The sequence below is a fragment of the Branchiostoma belcheri genome, unplaced genomic scaffold (genome assembly GCF_001625305.1).
Source record: "Branchiostoma belcheri isolate BF01 breed outbred unplaced genomic scaffold, Haploidv18h27 scaffold47, whole genome shotgun sequence".
In the NCBI taxonomy this organism is placed as follows: domain Eukaryota; kingdom Metazoa; phylum Chordata; class Leptocardii; order Amphioxiformes; family Branchiostomatidae; genus Branchiostoma; species Branchiostoma belcheri.
This window is the reverse complement of record NW_017804098.1, coordinates 2089390-2114242: the sequence shown is the minus strand read 5'-3', so window position 1 is coordinate 2114242 and position 24853 is coordinate 2089390. Positions and strand designations below refer to the sequence as shown.

The window sequence follows — 24853 nt, the reverse complement described above, 5'->3', positions numbered from 1 at the left end:
AAAGTTACGTACTAAATAAATGAGATAAAAAGCTACATCTTAGTTTTTGGGAGGGAGGAGTAATACTTATCTTACCGATGACATATGTCTTGAACAGGTAGACCCTCCCCACGCTGACGCCCCCTAGCAAGACGAGCGTACTGATGAAAGCCGGGGCCTGGAGACAGCCATGGAAGAGCGCCGACAGTCGACGCTCTGATGCAACGGACAGCCTGTACTTCTTCTGTGTAAGAAACAAAATTGTTTTCATCAATGAAATGTGTTTTTAGAATCATGAATAATTTTGTCATGTTTTTCGCCATGAGTTATTTGACAGATAGGGCTGGGGAATAAATGTGACATGTGCAGGTGTGTCAGTCTAAGGCCGTGTTTATGTGAAGACACCCAAACCGCGATTTGGGTAACTTACATTTCTCACATCTGGTCCACGTGCCATACATTACCTTTAAAACATGCCCGATCACGATTCTCCGAAACTACATTCAATGTTGTTTGATGAAAACAGGTAGGTAGCGTATCATTATTGTCAGAGGTCAACGGCCTGGTTGCTGGTGCCCCCTCCCAGCGTATCTCGGCCGAATGCCGACGTGGTCCCGCCAGAGGCGGTGAAGCTCGCCCTAGAACGGACACATTATTTGACCATTACTACTCTTTAAGTTGCTGCCACGAAAAATTTGGTATTGCATATAAATAAAGAAATATCACCCCGTAATCCATGACCAAGTGAAGTAACATTGAAATCACATTGCGTTCAGACGCAAATCGCGATGCGGGAAAACCGATTCGAAACCACGTCTAGAAGTGGCTTGGGATCGAGGCGCTTTCAATGTGATTTGGAGCGTTCAGATGGAGCCACTTGAAACCGGCTTCGGGGTAAACCACATGTAAAGCGTCTTGGGTGACTTCACATAAACACGGCTTAAATCGACTGCGCAGTCGAATTCGTAGTAATGTAGATCGTCATGGTGACAGACGCCTGGTCCAAGTCATTGACCCTATGTGTTCGAAGAAGAACAGGCAGAGGAAAATGAGGAAACAGAGCGAAACAAAATGGTTTCCTTCAATGAAGGTCAACAAAAACATACCTTCAGTCCCTGGATGTATTGAGTTCTCGCTGCTAGTCTCGCGAGAGTTTCGAGAACGAGCCCGGCCCAGCTGACCGCGGCCCACACGATGACAGAGATGTCTGCTTCACCGCGGATGGCGAGGACCAGGAACGGCGCGAAGGAGCTGACAATCTGGCGGGGCAAACCTCGTCTGGACCCGCCGAGCGGAATGTACACATGCCTGGGGAGGCGGAATGACAATATTACACAAGTGCAAAAAGGACTTCATGTGTTTGTATACGACTTAAGCCAGCGTAAGCAATACTTTCAATGCTATATTATGTAAATCCCTATAATATCATATATTTTTCAAGAAACTACCAAATGATTTTAGATATATACATATTAATTTATAGTCATGCTTTGAAGAAATATGTTATAATACCTCAACATCCATTTGTGGAGGCCTTTGTCGAAATTCCTATTGGAAAAAAGACAAAAAGTATTATATAATATTTGTTGACAATGGAAGTATGTTAAAACGGAAAACCATTTTATAGTAACGTTAGCAAAAATTAAATGTAAGATAGGAAAATCCACTAACTTCAACATGTCGAGAAACGTGTAGATCCCGGCGCTGAGTTTGGGAGTTCCCGGGGTGACGATCCCGTCTGCTCGGGCGAACGTACCGACCAGCCCGTACAGAACTGTGTACTTCAGCTGGAAACACTGGCACTGCAGGAATGCTATACCACCTGGGGAACATACAGGTCCAGAACGACATCAGGTATAAGAAGAAGAAGAAGAAGAAGAAGGTCTCCCGTGCTCTTAGGCCGAGCGTAGGGTGGTGCCCGTCTCTCTTTCGTAGCCCTTGGGCAACACACAATTGTGCAATGCACTACAGCAGGGGGCTAGACCGCTGGTAGTTGTATGTTTGACCTTCCCACACTTTTTCCAGACATATGTGCTGAGTGCTAAGCAGAGAAAGAAGTGTGCACCATTTTTAAAGTCCTCGGTATGACCCGGTCGGGGTTTGAACTCACGACCTCCCGGTTACAAAGCGAGCACTCTACCAATTGAGTTATTGCACCGGTTTTGCATCATGTATAACCTATGAGATAATTAGCAAGACCTCATATGGAATGATATTTCTTGTATTAACAATACTGATCCATCAGAAGCATGATTTAGATGATTCTTGGTTTCCCTCGAGTCTCGCTCCTTTGAGGCGTTGCAGCTTAGCAAAACATTAATGAAAATGACTAAATGTAGAACATGCAATTTCACACGAGAAAGTCGTAGAAACACTTTAACTCTAAAGAGTTGCTACGCTGCATCTATTGTTTACAAACATATCAATTTTGTTCAAAGCATATAGAAAATAATGTCATTTTGTTATGGAATTTACCAAATATGATGTTATACGTAACAAGCTATTTACATTTCTCGAATCAAGTACAATAGATTTCAAGAGTCTCGATGTTAGAGACAGATTTGAATATATCTTTACATGTAATGGTCCCCACAACGCAAAAATAGGTAGATATGTAAAGGAATGCTTTGTTATTAGAAAAAATTCCGAAACTTAGCCCACTCGATTGTAACACTTTATCAAAGACTTGTGCTATCACTTATTATTTGAATAATTATGATATAGATGTGTTAGGTTTTATTCGACATTAGGTCTTGTTCAACTCGTTTTATTGTTTGTTACTCTCTTTATGTAGTTTGCCATACATTGTACCATGTGCAATTGTCGTGCAATTAAGTTCTTCTATAAGGCTATGCTATCATTGAATATCGTTTACGTGCTTCTTTAAATTCAGTCTACCTTCAGGTTAGCTAGCATAAACTATTTAATCATATCATGTATCATAGCCAACACTTGCCCAGTGTCCACATGTCCAAGGCTTGAAGTAGGAAGAAGGTTCTGTGGATCATGTGGATGAAGAAATGATGGTATAGGAACTCCAACAGCAACCCCCAACATGCATAGCGCGCACAGGAAACCAGGAAACTCCAGACTTCCGCTACGCCGCATGCGCGATGATTCTGATGCATCTGCAATTGGAATTGTTAGAATGAATAATGATAACGTTTGCCTCCTTACAAAACAGAAATGGAGCTTTATGTGAAGTCACCCAAGGCGCTTTACATGTGGTTTACCCCGAAGCCGGTTTCAAGTGGCTCCATCTGAACGCTCCATTGAAATCACATTGAAAGCGCCTCGATCCCAAACCACTTCTAGAGGTGGTTTCAAATCGGTTTTCCCGCGTCGCGATTTGCGTCTGAACGCAATGTGATTTCACTGTAACTTCGCCTGGTCATGGATTACGGGGTGATATTTCTTTATCTATATGCAATACAAACTTAAGCTTTTACGTGGCAGCAATCTTGGTTTGGGTGACTTCATATAAACGCGGCCTTTGTGTCCAGAATGTCGTTCGTCCGTCGTACAGTCTATAGAAATGTTTCAAACTATCTTGTCCTTCCTAATAAAATCAATCGTAACATAAATGTATCACCCACAAGTTTAAGACTTGCACACACATATTTAGTGCAGTGCAACGTAACACGTTTTGAAGTTTTGATGCAACAAAATACAAATTTCAAACGGACCATTCAGGCAAAATAACAATGTTGAGCGTTACGTAGTGTCACATTAACTTGTGCAAAGGGGGACATTTTGAAATACAAATGTTGACACCTACTTCTTGTTTGAAATTTTGAAACGTCATCAACGGACCCAAGAAAAAGGTCGGCATGTAGAAAATGTAAACCAGACACTCCAAGATGGAAGACTCATCCTTCTGTCCGTTTTTCTTTCTCTCCTTTTTCTCTCCCTCATTCTTTGTTTCCTCCTGTTGTTGACACAAGTCCAGTCCCAGACTGATGAGACGCATGATGCTTGTTACCATGGTAACGGAGGTCACGTGAGGCATGTAGTAGGGTTGGTCCCGATGATCACCGAGCTAAAATAAAAGTACACGACTCTTTTATCTGTACGTTAACACGTGTACTTTCAAACTATTTGCACGTATGGAACAACTTCTTGGCTATATTCTTTATTGATTAGTGATATAGAGATTAGTGATTGTTGGACTGTGAAGTTGCTGATGATCACACATTATGAAAAAAGTTCTTATAACAGTTAAAAGCACAATATTTATTTTGTTTTATTCACATGGATTTTTGAGCATTGAATAGGAAGCACTTGTTGTGCTTATGTAAATCCGCTGCTCATAAAACATAATACAAATGTAAACATAAAGATGACATAAAGTATAACATAAACATAAAATGAAAGTGGCTGGCGCACCAATACCTATAGCATAACATTATTGAGATTGGTCAAATCTTCCAGAGTGGTGGATATAGTTGAACACAATATCAAAGATACATGTCAGTTAGTAGGGTATGGGAGGGAGGGGCTACCTGTAAGAAGTAAAGTACATAATGTGGCGTCGTTTGCGTTGAGTGGGTCGGAAGGAAGTATGTTTTCAAGATGAAGGCAAGATATGGATAACAACATTTTGGTCCTTTCAGTATTATAAAATTTGCAGTGTAATAATTTTTTACTGATACACAATATTTCACTGATTTGGAGTTTGATATTGCGTTGGGGGTACCTTAAGTTTTTATAATGTTCTATAATTTCAAATAAATTTTGACGGGATTGCTTTTAGATTGTTGGAGCTTATGAACATTTATTTTGGAAAAATACGTCCTACTGCGTATAATACTATATTATACTATACTATACTATACTATACTATACTATACTATACTATACTATATATCTATATCTATTTCCTTTCTTTTTGTCCTTATTCTTAATATGTAACGACAAATTTAGATAACATACCTGCAAAGTTCTGAACGGTTCGAAGGTCAGTCCTTCGAACACTATCAGACCGTACAGCCAACAGAACCAGGTAACCCTTGACCTAGCGATGACGTACATGATGACGGTATGAAACAGGAGCACGATGACGTACTGTAGGCCGATGACGTAATACAAGAACGCGGCCGTATACACGGCGCATGCGTTGAACTTGTGTTGGACAACCTGTAACAAGAAATGATGACTGCATGATCTGCCGAAATCTCTTTCAATACTCTCTCTCTTTTTACTTGATCTGATTAATGTTTGTTTCTACTTTTCTTCAGAAAGGGGTGATATCAAATATCATATTGTAAGTTTAAAGCAATGCCCAACAATAAACATATGATATGCCAGAATCTTAGATCTAGCGCCCTCTAGCGGTTAATGATAAAACTGATTGACAGGAAAGATACAAGCTTACCCCGAGGAAAGGCAGCTCACATATCCGTGCAACAACAAAATGCCCCATCAACCCGGAAAGAGCTTGTGGTCCAAATATGTGGATCCATAGTGTCCACTGTGTATCTCCATTGTCCTAGGAAAGACAAAAGGACAACTATGAGAAAAAATTCTACCTGTACAGTAATATACCTGTGGGATTGTGCTAGTAGTGTAATCCAGATAAGGTAATTGATAAAGGGTTAATGCCCCGACCCGAGGGGTATATGGTGAGATAATCGTTTCCCTCGGTGGATTATTCGGTGGTTATCGCACCCGACCAGGGATTATCTCACCATATACACCAAGGATAAGGCGGGGCATTAACGTTATTATCATATAGCCTATCTTACAGTTATTTGACCCAAATTTCTTTATAAAATTCCTCCATTGCCGAAAAAAATCGTGAAAAAACTGTTACCAAAAAGAACTATGTCACGTGAAACAAGATTGTGTGGACAGAAAAACAGATCATCTACTAGGTGATCATCTGCGGTGACCACGTGACATTGGAACAGTACCACTTTTAGTGGGGTGTCAAAAATTATGTTTTGTATTTTTCTGTTCAAATTTCATTTATTTCATTTGATTATGCTGCATTGTCAAAACCTTATTACAATACGTTTTTAATAGATAAATACTACGAGTATTAACACCACTGTTAGTGTCCTGTCCCCCGTATAATGGTACGGTCCAATAACTATGGGTTATGGTCATAGGTTATGGCCTGATAACCCATGGGAAATGGAGCCTTATGATTGGTCGACGGCTACTGGCTATATGGTAATCAGTCTTATTCGCATTTTGTCGACTCAAATGGCTGTAGTACACACAAATGTGATCGTTTGAAAACTGTTCGTATAGGTTAAAATGTAACCGACTTGAGTGTTTCCCCACCGCTTACCTTGTATTTACCCAGTGGCCACATGCCGAGATCCAAACCGTCCATGACTCTTTGGGTAACATCTGGTGACAAAATCAACATCTTATTAATGATCCTAAAATACGGCTCTGAAGGATTGTACCGAAGTATATATGTGAACCAAACATATACACATATGTATTTATAAAATCCAACAATCGTCTATAAGAGCTATGGGTATGATAGATAACGTTAACTCGGCCAAAAATATCTTACACTGCCTCCCTATACAATGCTGGCGATAGTTCTAGACATGTATCAGCATTAGAATTCAAGACTACTGTTAACACTGTTAACACCGAATGGCCACGCATCCTGCATGCCGCTTAATGGAAAGTTTGAAATGAAAAAAATAAAATCTAGTTTCAAGACTATCACAAAATAATCTATTCTAGCAATAATATAAAAAAAACACTCACTGAAAGATGTAATAAGGACTCGAAGCACTCCGTAGATAGTAACTCCGATCCAGGGAAGAAAATATGCTCTTATTTCCCATTTTGGTAGAGAACCCATATCGAACCAAAATTGACAAATTCTTAAAAGCCTGTCGAGCTAAACGACTGCTAAATTGGAGAACCTATAGCTAGCGAAGAATTTTGCCCAAGTTCTGACACAGTGAAAAGCTAGTTTGACTAGCACTGCGCCCACGTGCTTATCTGATGTTTTGGTAGAATTCAGTTTGTAGAAGTGACGTCATCACCGTCTGCCTGGGAAACGTCGCACCTGTTGCCGAGATAACTGAATGTGTCACGCATGCGTGTAAGTATCGCCTCGAATGCTTTTTCATCGTCACCAAGAAGGAATATGATTAAATGAATAATAAATGAAATAAATGTAAAAAAAAAAAGGATTTAAGCTATTTTTTTTATGAAAATGACATGATTCGCATACAGGGTGTATGGTAGAAGAATACTCATTCTATGACTATTTGAGCTGTTATAGCATTCACAAATATTTCGCTATATATGTGTCGTACTGATTATATGTATAACTTTGACGTCAGAGCAATTTTCACCTTTCTATGGACCTAATTGCATGCTGGGAGCTGCGGGGCACCATGGGTAGTTAGAAAGCAAACAAGACAATTTCACGAAATTGTAAACGTTTAAGGTATGTGAGCTATGTAAGGCCACACCGACTTAGTTTTATGGATGACATCCACGCGCGCATTGATTTTTTTGCCTGTTCTAAAAAAAAGGGTCGATCCACCGATGCTCTGGCCTGGCTCTACGTTAAGATCCCTAACCACCATGCCCATGGTAGTTAGCGACAATACGAGGCCGGGCACCCAGGCTACCGAAGATCCACCACTCAAGAACTCAGTGCATACGTGCAGTCAGTGCCGATTCATAAATTCCGCAAAAAGCCAGCATGTGCCGGCTTGTCGTAAACGTCGCTATGTACTGCCGCAAATTCACAATACCGGCTTTGTATTCCTGTGGTTTAGTAGCATTTGTTTTGGCCGGATTTTTTTCATTCTAGTTTGGGGATCTTCAAAGGATGTCATCCATAAAATTGAGTCCGTGTGGCCTAACGTTATAGATCTTTTGGCCTGTCGCAGGTCATGGCTGTTAGCAAGTGTGACTTCATCTGGGTTTACCAGTAAATAAACGTCCGTGCCAGGTGTGAAATCCACTGCCACCATCGCAGCCGGTATAAACAATGACAATGATGTTCATTAGTACATGTATTTGCATATTCATGCCCATGAGGGCTAAGTACTAAAAGACTGGTTATCCAGCTATTATACTACATAAAACAGATCACATTCGCGATCTCATGACTTTGCGATGGAGCGGTCATCGTGAATACCGCGAAAATAAAAGCACAACGATCATTTCAAGATTTACAGTACGTTATTGTTCCGTGCGCTACCCATAGTGCCCCGCGTCTCCCTGCATGCATCGGGATACATTCACCAATTTCACACTTCCCATAATGCCTAGTAAAAGTCACGGATATGACGTAAGACCACCCCCTCCCCCTTCCTCGATGTAATATCTCCAACAAGTTCTATCGACAAACTGGTCAACTATTGTTTTGAATTATTTCTCTTGTATAAAGCGCATGACATAATTGCATTTTTGTTGGAATTAGAGAAAATGGCGTACCTTCATCGTTCTATCGTTCTACCGAAGACTCTCTTACTCGCACGGTCGCATTACGTATATTAGAACGATAGAAGGTACGTCATCTTCTCTAATTCCAACAAAAATGCAATTATGGCATGCGCTTTATACTAGAGACATAATTCAAAACAATAGTTGACCAGTTTGTCGATAGAACTTGTTGGAAATATTACATCGAGGAAGGGAGGGGGTGGTCTTACGTCATATCCGTGACTTTTACTAGGCAATATGGGAAGTGAATGCCTAATGAATTAGCTTTGATACTTCACCTTGCTTCACCTTTGTTTAACATGAAATGCCCAGACGGCGTGTCGGGCAGTCTGGGTCATGTTTACTTTACAGAGTCCCGGACGCTGTAAGTGTTTGGAAAACAAAAGGTCACAAACTTAAGGTCTGGCACACTTAGTCAGCAACTCTGTATTCATGTCAACGGGTCAAAGTCCCTCCCTGAAAGTTATGACTAGCACTAGTAGTAGGGCAAAATTCCAAATTTATGCATGTACAGAATGGATCACATTTGCAATAGCAACATGTCTGGAAAAAATTTGCAAATGACACATACATTACTAAGTTATTCCAATTTTAGCAATAAGGCCACACGGACTTAATTTTATGGATGACATCCACTGAAGACCCCCTAAACTAGTTCGCGCGGGCGAATAAAAAATTTTGGCCCAAAATGAAAACGCTACCAAACCACAGGAATACAAAGCTGGTATTGTGAATTTGAGGCAGTATACGACAAGCCGGTATACTAGTATATGCTGGCTTTTTGCAGAGCTTATGAATCGGCACTGACTGTAGGTATGTACTGAGTTCTTGAGTTCCGTGGAGCTTTGGTGCCATCGGTGCCATCCTCCAGGGTTACGTATTGTCGGTAACTTCCATGGACTACCCAGGCCTAGAGACAGGCCAGACGTTACGTATTGTCGTATTACCTTTTTTTTTTGGAGAACAGGCGAAAATCAATGCGCGGGAGGATGTCATCCATAAAATTAAGTCGGTGTGTCCTAACTGAATAGAGTCGATTTTGTTACGCAGATATTTGTTATTAATTGCAAAATGTGTGTGTGTGTTTGTGTGTGTGTGTATCTATACATCTCCATATCACATCAGTCTTTACTCCTGAGTGCACACACGTTGCTGATGACGTCAATATATACCTTTGACCCTTTGGCCTCGAGATCACTCCTCAGTGCCCGGCGGGTAGAGCTAGACGGCCTTCAACTCATTAGTCTTTATCGCAGTCTTTTGAAGCTAGTCCGGCTTTACGGCATCTGTCACAATGGGTAAGTACGCTGTTTATTTATCACGTTGTACCTAGCTGGGTACTCATTTTCTCCTGAGTCGAGTTTGGAAATAGGTGTTACGTGCCTTTCATGGGCACACTGACACAGGGGCCTGTTATAATCTCCAAGCAGATTTTTCGGTGTCCGCAAAAACAGTAAAATAGTGTAAGACAGTATCCACTGGCCGCTTCGGTGGATAATGGACACTCCTCTGGCCAAGATACTGCCTTGCCAATGTATGATCTGCTTGGAGATTAAGCCTGTCAGGGATTCGAACCCTGAACCTTCAGATCCTTCAAGGGTCGTAATTTTTGGTCGGACCAAAAACCCTAACCACAAGAACACCTTGCCACCATTTTAACGCTAAGTACCGTCGTTTGTTGTAGCTGTTGTGGTATAGATTGTTGTATATTGAATTGGTACGGATCTCTATTTACGAAATACGGAGGGTTCCGTGTAGCAATCGTGACGGTGCATTCCGTAAGGACCTTAAGTCAACAACGTATTACTACAGATCTGCACTATTTTTCTCAATATATTTACTGCTGGTTATGGGCCTTAATGTACAGATAATCATACTTTGTCTAATGGGTGTAAAACACCTTGAAAAGCTTTCTGTATGCAAATTCATGTATTGTAAATACAGACACGCCTACCATTTTAGGTCATGAGGTCATGGACAAAAGTCGGGCAGGCCGTTAAGTTCTGTGTACGGTCGTAAATTAACACTCGTGAATGCTGCTAACAAAAGAGTAAGTCTACCGGGAGGAGCGTTACCCCACCCGATACGGTTCACTGCATGCCCGTAGCCAGGATTTTGAGGGGAGGGGGGCCCACTGTCTAGCGAGCGCCGAGTGCGCGAGGCTTGTAGGGGTCCGGAGGCATGCTCCCCCAGAAAATTTTGAAAATTGAACCTTCGAATTCTAAAATGGCATTTCCTGCGTTTTTTAAAGTATTTCAAAGGGAAAATCAGAGATAACTTTCTATTCAATGACAAAGTGAGTTTTTCTAGCGAAGGATTCCAGCTGGTAATACAAATCAGTCCACCTTTTAAAGAAGAATATTTGACCTTTAGATAAAAATTGGACCTTTAAACCATGTGTTTGTGTGTGGGGGTCTTCCGAACACCCCTGGCGACGGGCATGCACCGATCAGGAAAAGACCCTTATTGTTTACGTTTATGCTCTTACAAGCTGCAGGTCATGAATAAACAGGTCATAAATACAAGCTACAGGTAATGAAAAATTACAGAAATATCTTAAAGTATATAGACTAATATCAACTACTATTTACATATTGAGCTAATGATACATGGTTTGTCTAGTTTCAAAAGGACTACAATTTGTTCTGTTTTATCTAAAAGTCTCATGCAGGGGAACCTATCTGCCATAGAGAGAATATCTCTCAGTTCTGTATATAATGTACAATCAACTACAAAATGACACCCATTCTCAATTTTATCAACGTTACAAAAGTGGCTATGACAATGATAATGATTAAGACTGGTGAAAAAAAGGCATCTGTTAAAGAATCCATGGGACCTTTTTTAATTGGAAGTAGAAGCCCAGAAGGACTTTGGGCCAATTCTGATTTTCACTTTTTTGTTCAATTTTGTTTCTATACTTCTTCAAAATGGCAATGAGCACATAAATGATTCTCCTCCTCTTTCGTTGTTGAAACGTTCCCGGATAAAAGTGTGTGTGGGCTCCTTGTTTCTACACTCTATAATGATAAGCGCCTATTGCTGTTCACCTTTCTTTCCTCTTGTTCAATTGATTTCAATACGTTAGATCCTATAGATAAATGCAACTACATTCTCAGGGGAGATAACCAATACAGTGTTCAAATAGGAAAGTACATTAAAGAATGTTTCGATCTTAGAGAACACATGTTAGAGAATAGCTAACCTTTATCGTTACAGCATACATATACTCTGTACGTAAGATGGCGTTATCCACACATGTATTTACATGTAGCTTTGTTAGATCTTTAGTTAAGTTGTAGAAGACCATACAAAAGTCTCTGTACTTTTTTGTTGTGTCAATTAAGAATCTCATGAACTGACCTGATAACAAACACCATCAGGTCAATTTGTGGTAGCCATATCTCCCATCAAACCTTTAATTGTAGAGGGAAAGAAATAGACACAGAGCGAGAGAGACGGAGAGTCTCTCTAAAGAATAAAAGCTTTTGGTAAATATTAATTTAAAAGTGGTACGTATCCTTAGTTGACCCAAGCTAGTTGTTTACCGTCCCGTTCCCGATCTTACCACAGCTCTTCTCTTCCAGACGACTGAAGAATGTTCAGGTCATGGCCAGAACAAACAGCGCTTTTCATTTGGCCAGGGACACGTGTTGGCAAAAGCCATTCTTGTTTTTCCTCTTCACCGCATTTTGTAACTAGAGGTCCACGATCTCATGTCTTCGCTAAATGATGTTAATCTTTATGACTGACAAATTATAGATTATTCCCCCTGTTTATGCAAATAGGATCCCCATTTCCATGAATTATATCACTTGATCATATTCTTCACAAATAGACAGTCTTATCTTAACAAAGAATACCATTCTATCATTTCCTCATAAATCATGCAAATGAGGTTCTTATTTGAATAGATTATGTTTAATGATGTTCACCTTCACTTAAGTTTCAAATACCCTAAATTTGAAATTCCAGGCAGTTACCATTGCTGAATTACACCATTTCTCATTACCCATGTATTTTCCCCTTACGATTATAACCCTTCTATAGTACAGTACTTGTTTTCTCCACCCTTCTTTACGTAAAAGGCCATTCGATTAAACGTCGATTCAATTCGATGACTTGCAACATTTATCATAGAGTCAGATAAAATTTATAAGTAATTCATTAATTTTATAAATAGAAGCTTTGAACTTCAGGGGCAAATTCAGTTCACGACTTTTAAAGGTTATTTGTATAAGCCGAGAATTACATTTTATAATAGATTGCCCAACCTATGATGAAAACCGACGAAAATTGTTACAACATATTACATGTAAGACCAATATAACACTACCCCATACAAAGACAGAGATATTCTATGTTACTATCATGCCCTGTCAACATTTCCACATGTAGGCCAGTTTGTACACAATTCAATAACAAACGAGAAAACGTCATTAATTCCTGACACAATTTAATACTACATTGTATTAATAGAGTTAGATTAGTATAATCATATAAATAGAGGAACATCGATATATATCAAATATACCAATGAAGACATTATTTGCATAATAACTTGGGAAATGCTACCATTCCATAGTGCTAAATGCTATCCTACCATACTGTTACCATTGACTGTTACCGTACTATCATACCCGCGTCTTGTGGAGACTAGCCCTTCTTAACAACATCCTGTATTGCATCATCCCTGTAAGACCTGACCTTTGATAACCTGCCGGCTCACGATAGCAAACTGAATCCTCTCCAAGACCTATGATAAGTCCTAATCGCAGGGCTGTCAAAACACCTTCAAGTGTTAGCTATAGGGTATAAGGCCACAGCAAGTACATTTTATGGATGACATCCTCCGCAGACTCCAAATCTAATGCGAGCGGGCGAAGAAAACAAGACGGGCCGAAAAACAAGGTTCCTACATTCTTAAATTTTGACTCAATAATTGTACAACTGGTTTTGATTCAGTGGGAACATCACTTATACACAGCCAGCATCATATATCACTGCATCAAGTAAAAACAAAACAAAACAAAACAAAACAAAACATTGAATCAGAGTCTTTTCTTGTCTCCTGTCTTCACGTTCCGACATGGCAACAGACATATTTGCCCATTTTCGGCATGTTGACCACTGTCAGAAGGCAACAAAATTTCTTCTTTTTTTTTCAAAATTAGGCGAAAATTAAGGTGTGCGCTGATGTCATCCATAAAGATTACTTGCTGTGGCCTAACGAGAAACCGTAGATCTTGCAATTGTATACGCAAGTGTCGAAATCCCCTTTATTCATGGTGACCCCAGCCGTGGCAGATTGTTTCAACTTTATGTGAACTTTTGTACATCAATCATAGTTGACACAGCAGTCGAACAGGAGACGGTATTCTAAATTTAACCTCTTTATTAGCACCTGGCTCTACGAATGAGGCATTTTTGTGGAGGGGGGTGTCATGTTTTTGTTTGTTTTTTCTTATGGCTGGCACAAAGTACATGTACCACAGAACGGGTTGACCCGGGTCGTAAACAACTGCCTATGGTACAACAAAACACCTGCATAGTTGTTTATACCTCTTCCTATCACAGGGTTTGCCAGGTATAATGCTATGATGCTAATAAGCATGTAGATATGTTTATGCTTTGCAAATGAACGCTGTGTCTTACGAAACATTAACTGCAGTTTGTGGCAAAAAAAAACAAAACATCATAACTCCACCATTGATTGACACGTAATCTGGTATGTGGGTAGCCGTGGACGACTCTAGTAATGCTTTTTGCATGAAAATGCCGGATACTAGAGTCGTCCACGGCTAGTATGTGGGTAGGTACCTACTAGTATAAAGCGGTGACAAATCCAAGGACAAGGTCGATTGTTGACATCCTAGTGTCTACCTAAGGTACTGCAGGGGGACTTTCCTGATATTCATCACACAAGTCCCCCTCCGTATTAAAACGAGAATAAAACCTCCACCCCTCTACGTGTTTTCTGATGGTACAGTCCAAACAAACATTATACAGTGGAAGTAGGGCATATAACTGACCTCGAGCCTAGTCCTCATTCAGTCCTCAGTTGTCTTTATACTGAAATCTGCTGCATCAGCATTACGTTACTTCATAATCAGCATCATGGGTAAGTTTTTAACGTATGTATATGTATGATAAGTCCCAAAAGTAGCGCCAGTATCTATCTATGAATGTGTACAAGAGTACGGTTGATGGGACTGCGATATGTTATTATATAAGTTTGCTTCGTCAGTATTTAACTAAGGGTCAAAAGGTTACGGATGGAAAAGTTCAGTCAAGGGACATTTTTGCGACCTCCATTCCAGATGGCAGGATGACCCTATAAAATTGGTGTAACAGTACAAGTTTGTACAGACGACTTTGTCAGTTGGTCAATACATTGGATTCTGTCTGTAACGCATAGTAATGTAGTGTTTTGCCGGATAGTTGCGAATGTGCCACCGAGACGATCTGGTTACAGATTACATAGTTTACAATGCAGCACTTAGGTTTACTTACACTATAGAGTCGGATTTCACCAGCTAAAGACTGTTCGGGACACGGCCAGTAGAAAACAATGCCGGCTTCTTTTTGCCCCGAACACTTCTTGGGAACAAGCCATTCTTCTTCTATAGTGCTTCATCACATCTCAGCTGGCAGGGATACGGGCCAACACAGCCTGTCACTCTCCTCTATCCAGGACTTGTTTCCTCGTTCTTTTCACTAAGAGCTTGACTTGCAATGAAAGATTATTTTGATGTGTTATCTAGCTAGATAGATTTCCATTTTTTACTTGCGTTACGGTTTGTAAAGGTTTATTAGAGTAGTAAGTATTCGCAATGAATTAATTTGTTACGGAAATTCATTCAACCCATATGGCGGCCTCTTTGAGGACTTTACCCTCCCTGCCCCTCCCACTCTGTGCCCCTTCCATGGAACAATGCATACGAAAGACCCAATGTTTGAAGAAAACAAGCCTGTCATGGTTTCAAGACTGTTCGATTGCTATGCATGGATGCTTACCATTTAGTATAGGGGGGAGTGTTTAAGAAAATCAGAGGAAGCAGAGACTTTCTTATCTACATTTTTTTCTACCTCGCGTTTCCGTAAGTTCGTTTCTTACTAAGTACACACAAGGTATCGAGTGTTTCACAGCTTATCGAATTTCGTGATCAAAAGAAAATACCTGCAGTAGTCTACACACAAACGAAGATGTAAGATCTGTTAAAAGCCGCAGGGTACGAGATCTGTCAATCCCTGACTGGTGATCAGTTTTATGAGGATTGCAGGTAAGAGTTAACAAGATAACAACAGGTGTGCACTTAATGACCTACATTATATCATACAGCAACTGCAGTTAAAGTAATGCTTTAGGAAGTGCCGTTTCTCGCTTACGGTGCCTAAGTATTGAAAACAACCGACCACATAATAGTTGTGAGATCATTGTGTCTAACTAAGCTGGATACATAATCTTTTATAACCCCCGTGACGTTTTGTTAGAGACAGGTTTTCCTGGCCATTTTCAATCTCTAGGTAAACAACACACAATGTACTATATTTAGATCAAAAGGTACAAAACCGGAGGCTACTGTACCGTTACAAGCCGCTAGGAGGCAATAATCCAACTAATACTGTTGCCTGCCAACACTTTTCCATATATTAGATAAGGAGACAATCCATCCACGCATTGTTGAGTCATTATATTGACCGAGCGTCACAACTGCGATCCAAAACGTAACCTCCTTTGTGGAGGTAATAATCTAGACCTTTTAATTATAAAAACATGAATGAAGCAAAGAGGCTATTCCATACCAACAAGCTTGTATTCTGACGTTTGGAGTTGCCATGCTGACCGAATTAATGACGCCATTTTTCTGTTACCTAGGTGATCGACTGGAGGTTGTGAAGGGACACCTGTCGACTGGACAGGTCCAACAGTCGTGCTGCAGCGCCCCTGGCTGCGGGCCCGGGTATCGCACCCCGCTGGACGCTATGAAGGCCCCGAAGGAGCAGATTGTCTACCTTCCCTGTATCTACCGCAATACTGGTAGGGAAAATAAGTTGGCACCAAATGTATAAAAATGCTTCTAATTTACATATGATACATGTATGAGCTTTTGAACACCTCAATTCTTGGTTGATAACTCTGATATTTGCAGGCATGACTGTTTCTTGTTCCTTTCTGGGCTGGCATTAGTACTGTGTATATAGCCAATCACGTGAAACATTTTAAGATGCATTCAAGAAACATGATGTGGTGTCTTTTTTCAGGTATAAACAGGCCTGACTATCTTGCCACCGTGGACGTGGATCCCAATTCACCGACTTACAGCAAGGTACGCAATCATGAAAGCATATTTTATCTGAGAGAAAGACACATGCACAGGCAAAGGCACACACACATATGTACATTAAGCAGACGTGCACGCATGCACAAAGATTTCATGAGTTTTGTCTAATGTTGTCTCTCTTTATGTTAAGTAGGGACGTTAATATAAGCTATGTCGCTTGAGTGTGTCACCAATATTTATGTTTACCGAAGGAAAACATATTGTTTTTGCTCAGTTTCTTCTTCCTTCTCCTCTTCTTCTTCTCCAAAAAGTGACCTCTGACCTGAACCAATGCTGTGTCTGATGCTGTGGTAACTGGTGTTGGGTTACATCATGTTGCAATTTTATAGCAGGAGGGATTTAGACTCCTGCCTGACCATATATATGAATGTGCTTGAGTAAGAACTAGAGAGGTAACATTTGCAAGGCAAATGCATAATGTTTACCTTCACATATGGTCTGCTCTGTTAATTCTTACTCAAGCACATTCATACATATGGTCAGGCAGAAGTCTAAATCCCTCCTGCTAGAAAATTGCAACATGATGTAACCCAACACCAGTTACCACAGCAACAGACACAGCATTGGTTCAGGTCAGAGGACACTGTTTGGAGAAGAAGAAGAGGAGGAAGAAGAAACTGAGCAAAAACAATATGTTTTCCTTCGGTAAACATAATTAACAGAGCAGACCATATGTGAGATAAACATTATGCATTTGCCTTGCAAATGTTACCTCTCTAGTTACTGTTATGGTTAAAAACAGGTAATCCACCGCCTGGAGGTGCCGAACATGAAGGACGAGCTGCACCACACCGGGTGGAACGCCTGCAGCTCCTGTTTTAACGACGCCTCCAAGTCCAGGAACCGCCTCATCTGTCCTGGTCTCATCTCCAGCCGGATATACGTCATCGACACGGGAACCAATCCGCGGGCTCCTCGCATTCACAAGGTGATTGGAATGATTACCTGCGCAGAGAAGGTTATGTAGGTACACCATATGTAGGTCGATTTGAGCCGGAGCAATATGCAAAGGTATATACACACATGCATAACACACGCAAAAGAAATAACCATAAAAAATAACACAAATAACAAACGACGATTGTATGGAATTTTCTACCTCACGTTCAATTTATGTTAACTCTTTTTCATAATAGCAAATACACTCAACCACTTCTTTTTTCTTTTGTTTGTGTTATACAAGTCAAATGTGTTTTACAGACTGTAGAGCCGACCGAGGTGTACTGGAAGACCGGATTGGCTAACCCCCACACGACCCATTGCCTGGGCAGCGGCGAGATCATGATCAGCACGATCGGTGATCCGAGCGGGAACGCCAAAGGTACGAGATCTCGCGAGAACGCGTGTCTGTGAAATTGTCCATATTTTGTTACTTTGAACTTTGAACTTATAGCAATTTCATAAATTATGTTATGTTGCATGAATTTGGCGAAAGTACTAAGTATGCTGACATTGCGTTTAAATAAGATCACGTGTTGAACTTGAAAAGGTAGCTCAGTGTTATTTTTGTCAAATATTCATTTGGGTAAGCCACATGAGGTCTCATCCCTCGTGATTCAGCACAATGACTGTCATCTTCGGCGACGAAGGACTACCAAGAAGTCAATCTTTCCAGGGGTTCTACTGCTCTTGCGAACGGATAACAATTCCAATGTGTTTTAGGAGGTTTTGTCCTGCTGGACGGGGAGACGTTTGAAGTGAAGGGGACCTGGGAGGTTCCGGGACAAGAGACAGAGTTCGGGTACGACTTCTGGTACCAGCCCCGGCACAACGTCATGATCAGTACGGAGTGGGGACACCCAAAACTGCTGTCAGGTGGTTTTGACCCTCAGCATTATGCCGATGGTGCGAAGATATTTTTCTTGTCTTTCTCAGATGAATTAAGTTTTTCTTGCGTTTAGTTTGCATTGGTAGACCGAAGTTAACCTGGCTATTCAACTACAGCTACAGACATTAAAATTTTGTAAATTTCCTACAGCTAACAGATGTCTTAAACATTGTAGAAAGTCTATTTTGCAAGAATTGTATTCAGAATTCATGTTATTTATTAGTTTCAGTCAAGTTCCATGGTTTAGCATATTGTGCTTTTTACAACAATTATCTTTCATTACCAGCAAGGTAATGCATGTTATCACGAAAATAAAATTTTTGATGTGCGATTAATTTTTGCCCTATTATTTTGGTTTTTGTGATAAGATTTTTAATTTCTGCACACGTTTCTTGTGCATTACTTTGCTTACTTATTTATCTATTCATGTTTTTGCATTTTTCGTTTGTTCTAAATTCCAGGGAAGTACGGCCAGAGCCTTCACGTCTGGGACTGGACAACCCACAGGCGCATCCAGGACATTGACCTCGGCCCCGAGGGCGCCATTCCACTGGAGATCCGCTTCCTGCACAACCCGGACGAGCCGCAAGGGTACGTGGGCTGTGCGCTCAGCAGCAACGTCTTCAGGTTCTACAAGACTCCGGTAAGATTATTTTCAAGACGACTTGACAAAGCCATATAGATCAATAGTTTAGATAATAGCAAATCTATACACAATGTAAAAGGTGTCTATTCAAAGAGCGCAAAGAATCGGGGACAGAACTCATGACGCAACATAACAAGAAAATATGTATCCTGTTTTGTTTCTTTACAGAAATATGAAGTACATCAAACTTATGTAATGAGGGCAATGGTGAGAAGGCGGCAGTGCTGAACACTTTAAAATGCATTGCTTATCTAACCGTTTATTAGCAATTGGCAATGGACAAACCATTGTATTATTACGAGCGATGCATCCATGCCGTTTTGGTTGACTTTTCACGTGCATTTGACACAATTAACCATGGTCAGCTACTACAGACCCTAGCAGATATGAATTTCCCACAGGACTTATGGACGACAATCCACAGCTATCTGGAAAACAGGACACAGATGGTAAAATTAGGGTTATGTTTGTCAAAACTCCACAAAGCTTTAGCCAGTGTCCCTCAAGGCGGGCTGCTGTCACCGCTTCTGTTCGTTATATGTATCAATTCGCTCGATGCCAGTATCTGTCGCCCCTGTCAAATATGCTGATGACTTGACAACTTCAGAGGTACTGATGGGGTCTTTGCCCGACCAGACTCAAAAGGAACTCAACTCTACTGATGACTGAGGCAGTTCTTTGTCTCTTGTCGCAAACGGGAAGAAAACCCAAGTCAGGGTCATAAGTGCAAGGAAAGAGTCCAATGTACCTCCCCCCCCCCCCCAACCCACAATATCCGGCAAGGTGATCCAAAGAATCACCTCCTTCAAACTACTCAGGGTCAATATTTCTGCCGACCTGACGTGGGACGTCCACATTGAGTACATGCTGAACAGAGCTCGACCTAGAATGTATTACCTTTAATAGTATTGCTAAGAAGGCGGGGATCTCGATAGATGTCCTAATGCAGATCGACCTGACATTCATCAGACCTATTCTTGAGTATGTTAGCCAGTAATACCAGTAATATTGTTGAACGTTGATTTGGTGCATATCCCTTATTTCTCCCTAGTTCGTATTTGCAGCTGATAACATGTAATGTTTCATCTTTAGAGAGGTGACTGGGCAACAGAGAAGGTGATCGACATCCCGAGTAAGAAGGTGGAAGGCTGGGCTCTGCCTGAGATGCCAGGTAAATGAAATATCCGGGAGGGAGCAAAATGTGAGGAAGGCGCCACGCACCATATTGGTTTCCCACAGTGCACTCCGGGAAATATTCATAACAACATGAATATCGAGAAATAAAGTTTTCTGTAGAATTCTTTTGCAGGATATCAATATGCACAGGCCTTGACAGAACATAAACTATATAAGTTCATAATCATGAAAGTTCATAATCATGAAAGTTCATAAGTGAATCATAGTAAATCACGTTGTGGAGTGATTGGTCATTAATTATCCTGATGAAGGCGATAGTTTTCACTAAAATGTGATCTCTCTGTAAACTGTGTGTTGGAATAAAGTTCAAAGTTTTACTGTAAGTTCATAATGTTGTCAAGGAAACATTGATACGCATAAGCGTATTGTACGTATCTATTAAGCTTACACGTCAAAATGTTTTCTTTTGTATCCCAAATGTCAGGGCTCATCACGGACATTCTGATCTCCATGGACGACCGTTTCCTGTACTTCAGCAACTGGCTGCACGGTGACGTCAGGCAGTATGACATCACTGACCGCAGGAACCCCAAGTTGGTCGGGCAGGTGAGTGGGAAGAACCAAAAGCAACAAGGCTCTTTTACCCATCATAAAGAAACATCGTATGGTGGAACTGAAGGAGAGGAAAATATGTGCCACTTAATATTTATATACCTTTACGAAAATGCAAATAGGACACCAACATGGCGGTTGGCACCTGCCTAGTTGAAAGAGTGGAGTGAGTGAAATAGCTCCGTTAATAGAACTTCTCATAAAGAATGTTTCAAACTACTTTTCGGTTTACAGCTGTTCCTCGGCGGGAGCATCTGTAAGGGCGGTCCTGTGAGGGTGACACATGACGTGGAGCTGGACCAGCAGCCGGACCCTCTGGTCCTGAACGGGCGGGTGAAGGCCGGCTCAGCGCCGCAGATGCTGCAGCTCAGTCTGGACGGCAAACGGCTGTACGTCACCACCTCTCTCTACAGCGGCTGGGACAAACAGTTTTACCCGGACATGATCAAGTGAGTTTTATCAGAATTACCTACCGTACATTAGTACAAGCATGATCTAAGATCAGCTTTATAAGCTGAATACCAGAACTATTGTAGCTCCTAAATCTTGATCCTCTCCACAAATGGTCTTCTCTTCTGTTTGAGGAGGGGATGAAGACTCGGGAACTAAAGTAGGTCTGGTAACAAGGCTAAAAAACGGTAACGTGCAGCATATTTGAAGACCATCCTAATTGATGTTCTGGTTATACTAATATATTTTTAGTAAAGTTTCTTTTCAATATTGAACCATACCGCAATTTAAATTTGATATACATATACATAACAAACGATCTTTTTTTAAATCTTTGCAAACATTTTAACTATATAAACCTGCAAGTTTCATCAATAAGTTCAACAAAGTTCAATATAGGTATCTATATTAGCGGTCGGCCGGGCTGATACCTAGAGCGATACGGATTACCCCGTGTTGTACTTTATTTATGTCATACATTTCAACTGGCTTCAGCCAGTTGAATGTTTTGGGTAGATTTAATGGGGCACTGTTTTTCTTTATTTTGATTTTTGAAAAGTATGCATTGTTTTCCTCTACAGAGAGGGTTCCCTGATGTTCATTGTTGACGTCAACACCGACGTTGGAGGCCTGTCCCTGAACCAGAATTTCTTGGTGGATTTCGGGCAGGAGCCTCACGGTCCGGTCCTGGCTCACGAGGTCCGCTACCCGGGCGGGGACTGTAGCTCCGACATCTGGCTCTAGACTACTTGACAGGATTGTTGCTGTATCCAGCTGTATCCATGTTTAATGCTGGTGCCATAAGCTTGTAATGGCTTTTCTGCATGCTGCAATTGCCTGGCGTTCGCCAAAAAAGCGACAAGAGGTGTCCAAAGGTGATGTTCTCATATAGAAATATCGCACGTCAACATAATACATTCCATACACAGGGTCATCAGTACTGATAAGTACCATGCAGCCATGAACTTAATTTTCTTACTGACATTTTGTGTCTATGATACAAGTAAATTCCAGCTAGAATATGAACATCTATTTTTAGAATCCAAAAACCACTTAATGGTTATATTGTTGTTGGAATTATTCTCAATATCAAGGTAACCAGTACCCGAGAGTATAATATACAATTAGTCGAAACTATGACTTAGAAAGCAATTGATCTTTATATCTGATAATTTTTACCTTTCAACGTTACATCCAGAAAATAGAATTAAAACTGGTGGGATTCGTCATCTAGGAGATATGGTGTTCACTAACTCTGGACTGTTCAAAGGACTACATAGGTGGTAGTTAGTAATTGCATGATTCCTTAATTTTTTTCTTTCGTAAACAATCGGAGTGCAATGCATGCTGCTACATTTAGAAACTTGAAAGGTATTTAGATAAACGTAAGTAGTCGAAATCGTTTGATTAAAGAGTGATGATACAATCCAATATCGGTACAAAAAATTGATTTAAAATGGAAATTGTCATCTGTGTCAGAATGCATGCAAAATAATAGCAATATGCGATATAATAAATGTGTGTGAGTGTAAAACTTTGGGCCTGGTGTTTTGCTTGTAATGTTATAAATCCTTACATTCCATTAGGTACTACAAGCGAAATTGCACATAGTGAATAGCAGATGAACAGATAGATCATTTTCATGCATATTCTTGCCCCAAAGGGTGACCAAAATGATGTAAAATACTAACGTCTAAAATTAAGTACAACACTATATACTATTGTACATCTATATAGCTTCTTTCTTTTTAAAATCCGTGGAAACAAAACTACGAATTTTGGCCATCATATGATCATTTTTAACGACATATGGGAATTGAATATCTTTTGTTTTGCCTTTTTACGTCTAATTATATGCATTGTTGAATTTCTTTATCTTAAACAGTTATTTATGCTATTGTTCATACAGATCAAAATATACAGGGTCACTTACTATCACTATGTGCCAAAAAACAGTTACTCAAGCAACTGGATATGATTTTGAAAACGTCAGACGTTTCAGCTAGTATCCACTAGCTTTCGTCAGTGACTGAGAGACCAGAGGGGAAAGCAGGTTTATATACACAACCTGTTGATTGATGCAAATAAAGTGAAGACAAATTTTTGGAAGTCGAAAAAGGAACAAAAGTCAGACAAGTCAAGACAAGATGATGCAAATTAGTCTGAAAGCTCCTGTTATACAGGACAGGAGCTTAAGTGTTATCTGTCCTCGGGACTGGGAGTGCCAAATCCCAAGTGCCGGAAAGATCGACCCGTAGCCCCCCTTCCCTGTTGAGGGTGGGGTTGTACATTCTTTCATATATTGCCTCTTTAACACCCCGTTCCCACCAGCGTGTTTCGCGGTCTAAGACATCCGTGGACTCGAGTTTGAAAGAGTGACCCTGGTTGTGCTGTAGGTGGTGGAAAATAGCTGAGGAGTAGCCGTTGGCACTAGGTCGGCAATGTTCTTTGTACCTTACTTTAAGCGGTCGACTTGTCTCTCCGATGTAGGTGTTGTTACAATTGGGCTCCTCACATTTGAGTCTGTAAATAACATTCGCCTTGGTACCCTTGTGAGGTCGGTCCTTAGGGTGTACCAGTCTTTGTCTGAGGGTTGAGTGAGGTTTGAAGTTAGTGGCTATGTTGAAGTTTTGGAAGATCCGTCTGAGTTTCTCAGATACTCCTTGGACATACGGAATAGTGATGTTGGCCTTGTTTTTGTTGGTCAATGGTTTGCACTTCTGGGTTTTCTTAGACTGATCTGAAGGTTTGAGCGCTTTGTTGAAAGTCCAGTTTTGGTAGCCACATTTAGCCAGGGCACCTCGGAGGTGTCTTTGTTCGTCCGTTTTGGCTTGGTCTGAAGTGACAATGTTGTCTGCACGATGGAAGAGAGTTTTGATCACTGCTAGTTTGTGTTCCAAAGGGTGGTGGGAATCAAAAGCCAGGTACTGATCAGTGTGGGTTGGTTTCCTGTACACTTCGAAACGAAGGTTACCATCTTCCTCTACGATAGTTTTGGTGTCTAGGAAAGGGAGCATGTTGTCATGGCTTGGCTCCTGTGTGAACTTGATGTTGTCATCTATCTGGTTGATGTGGTCAAAGAAGTCAGCAGCTACCCTCTTTTTCAATCTGCACCAAGTGTCATCTACATATCGAAACCAGTTGGCCGGGGGAGTGTCATTGAAAGTGCTGAGGGCTTTGTTTTCAAACTTCTCCATGTATAGGTTTACAACAATTGGTGAGACTGGTGATCCCATAGCACAGCCGTGCATTTGTTGATAGAACTGTCCTTTGTAGGTAAAGTATGTGCATCCTAAGCAGAGTTCTAGTAGCTCACAAACTTGGTCAACGGATAGGTTGGTTCTATCTGCAAGTGTATCATCGGCTTCCAAGGCTTCCTTGACTACTGACACTGCTTCCTTGGGTGGTATGGAGGTGAAA

General features: G+C 40.8%; 2 protein-coding genes across 3 annotated transcripts in view; one reads left to right on the top strand and one right to left on the bottom strand.

Annotated features, from left to right (window-relative positions):
- Positions 1 to 6836, bottom strand: part of LOC109479129 (protein-cysteine N-palmitoyltransferase HHAT-like) — a 7343-nt gene extending 507 nt beyond the window's left edge. The window contains exons 1-10 of the mRNA XM_019780998.1: positions 6712 to 6836; positions 6275 to 6336; positions 5354 to 5467; positions 4912 to 5115; positions 3758 to 4018; positions 2936 to 3107; positions 1651 to 1801; positions 1492 to 1527; positions 1095 to 1287; positions 76 to 223 (exon numbers count right to left, since the gene is read on the bottom strand). Of these exons, the coding sequence (XP_019636557.1) occupies positions 76 to 223; positions 1095 to 1287; positions 1492 to 1527; positions 1651 to 1801; positions 2936 to 3107; positions 3758 to 4018; positions 4912 to 5115; positions 5354 to 5467; positions 6275 to 6336; positions 6712 to 6808 (1438 nt within the window). The 5' untranslated portion in view covers positions 6809 to 6836. The remainder of the gene's footprint in view (positions 1 to 75; positions 224 to 1094; positions 1288 to 1491; positions 1528 to 1650; positions 1802 to 2935; positions 3108 to 3757; positions 4019 to 4911; positions 5116 to 5353; positions 5468 to 6274; positions 6337 to 6711) is intronic.
- A 2769-nt stretch (positions 6837 to 9605) lies between these two features.
- Positions 9606 to 22967, top strand: LOC109479266 (selenium-binding protein 1-like). Of its 2 annotated transcripts, none has more exons than XM_019781221.1 (11): positions 9606 to 9713; positions 16295 to 16456; positions 16681 to 16745; positions 17503 to 17688; positions 17961 to 18081; positions 18423 to 18605; positions 19050 to 19231; positions 20327 to 20405; positions 20856 to 20977; positions 21218 to 21432; positions 22015 to 22967. In XM_019781221.1, exons 1-11 carry the CDS (start codon positions 9710 to 9712, stop codon positions 22175 to 22177), a joined length of 1482 nt encoding a protein of 493 aa, XP_019636780.1. In that variant the 5' UTR covers positions 9606 to 9709; the 3' UTR covers positions 22178 to 22967. The 2 variants fall into 2 exon arrangements, with proteins under 2 accessions (XP_019636780.1, XP_019636779.1); XM_019781220.1 differs by lacking the exon at positions 9606 to 9713 and adding an exon at positions 14426 to 14536.
- Positions 22968 to 24853: the final 1886 nt, after the last annotated feature.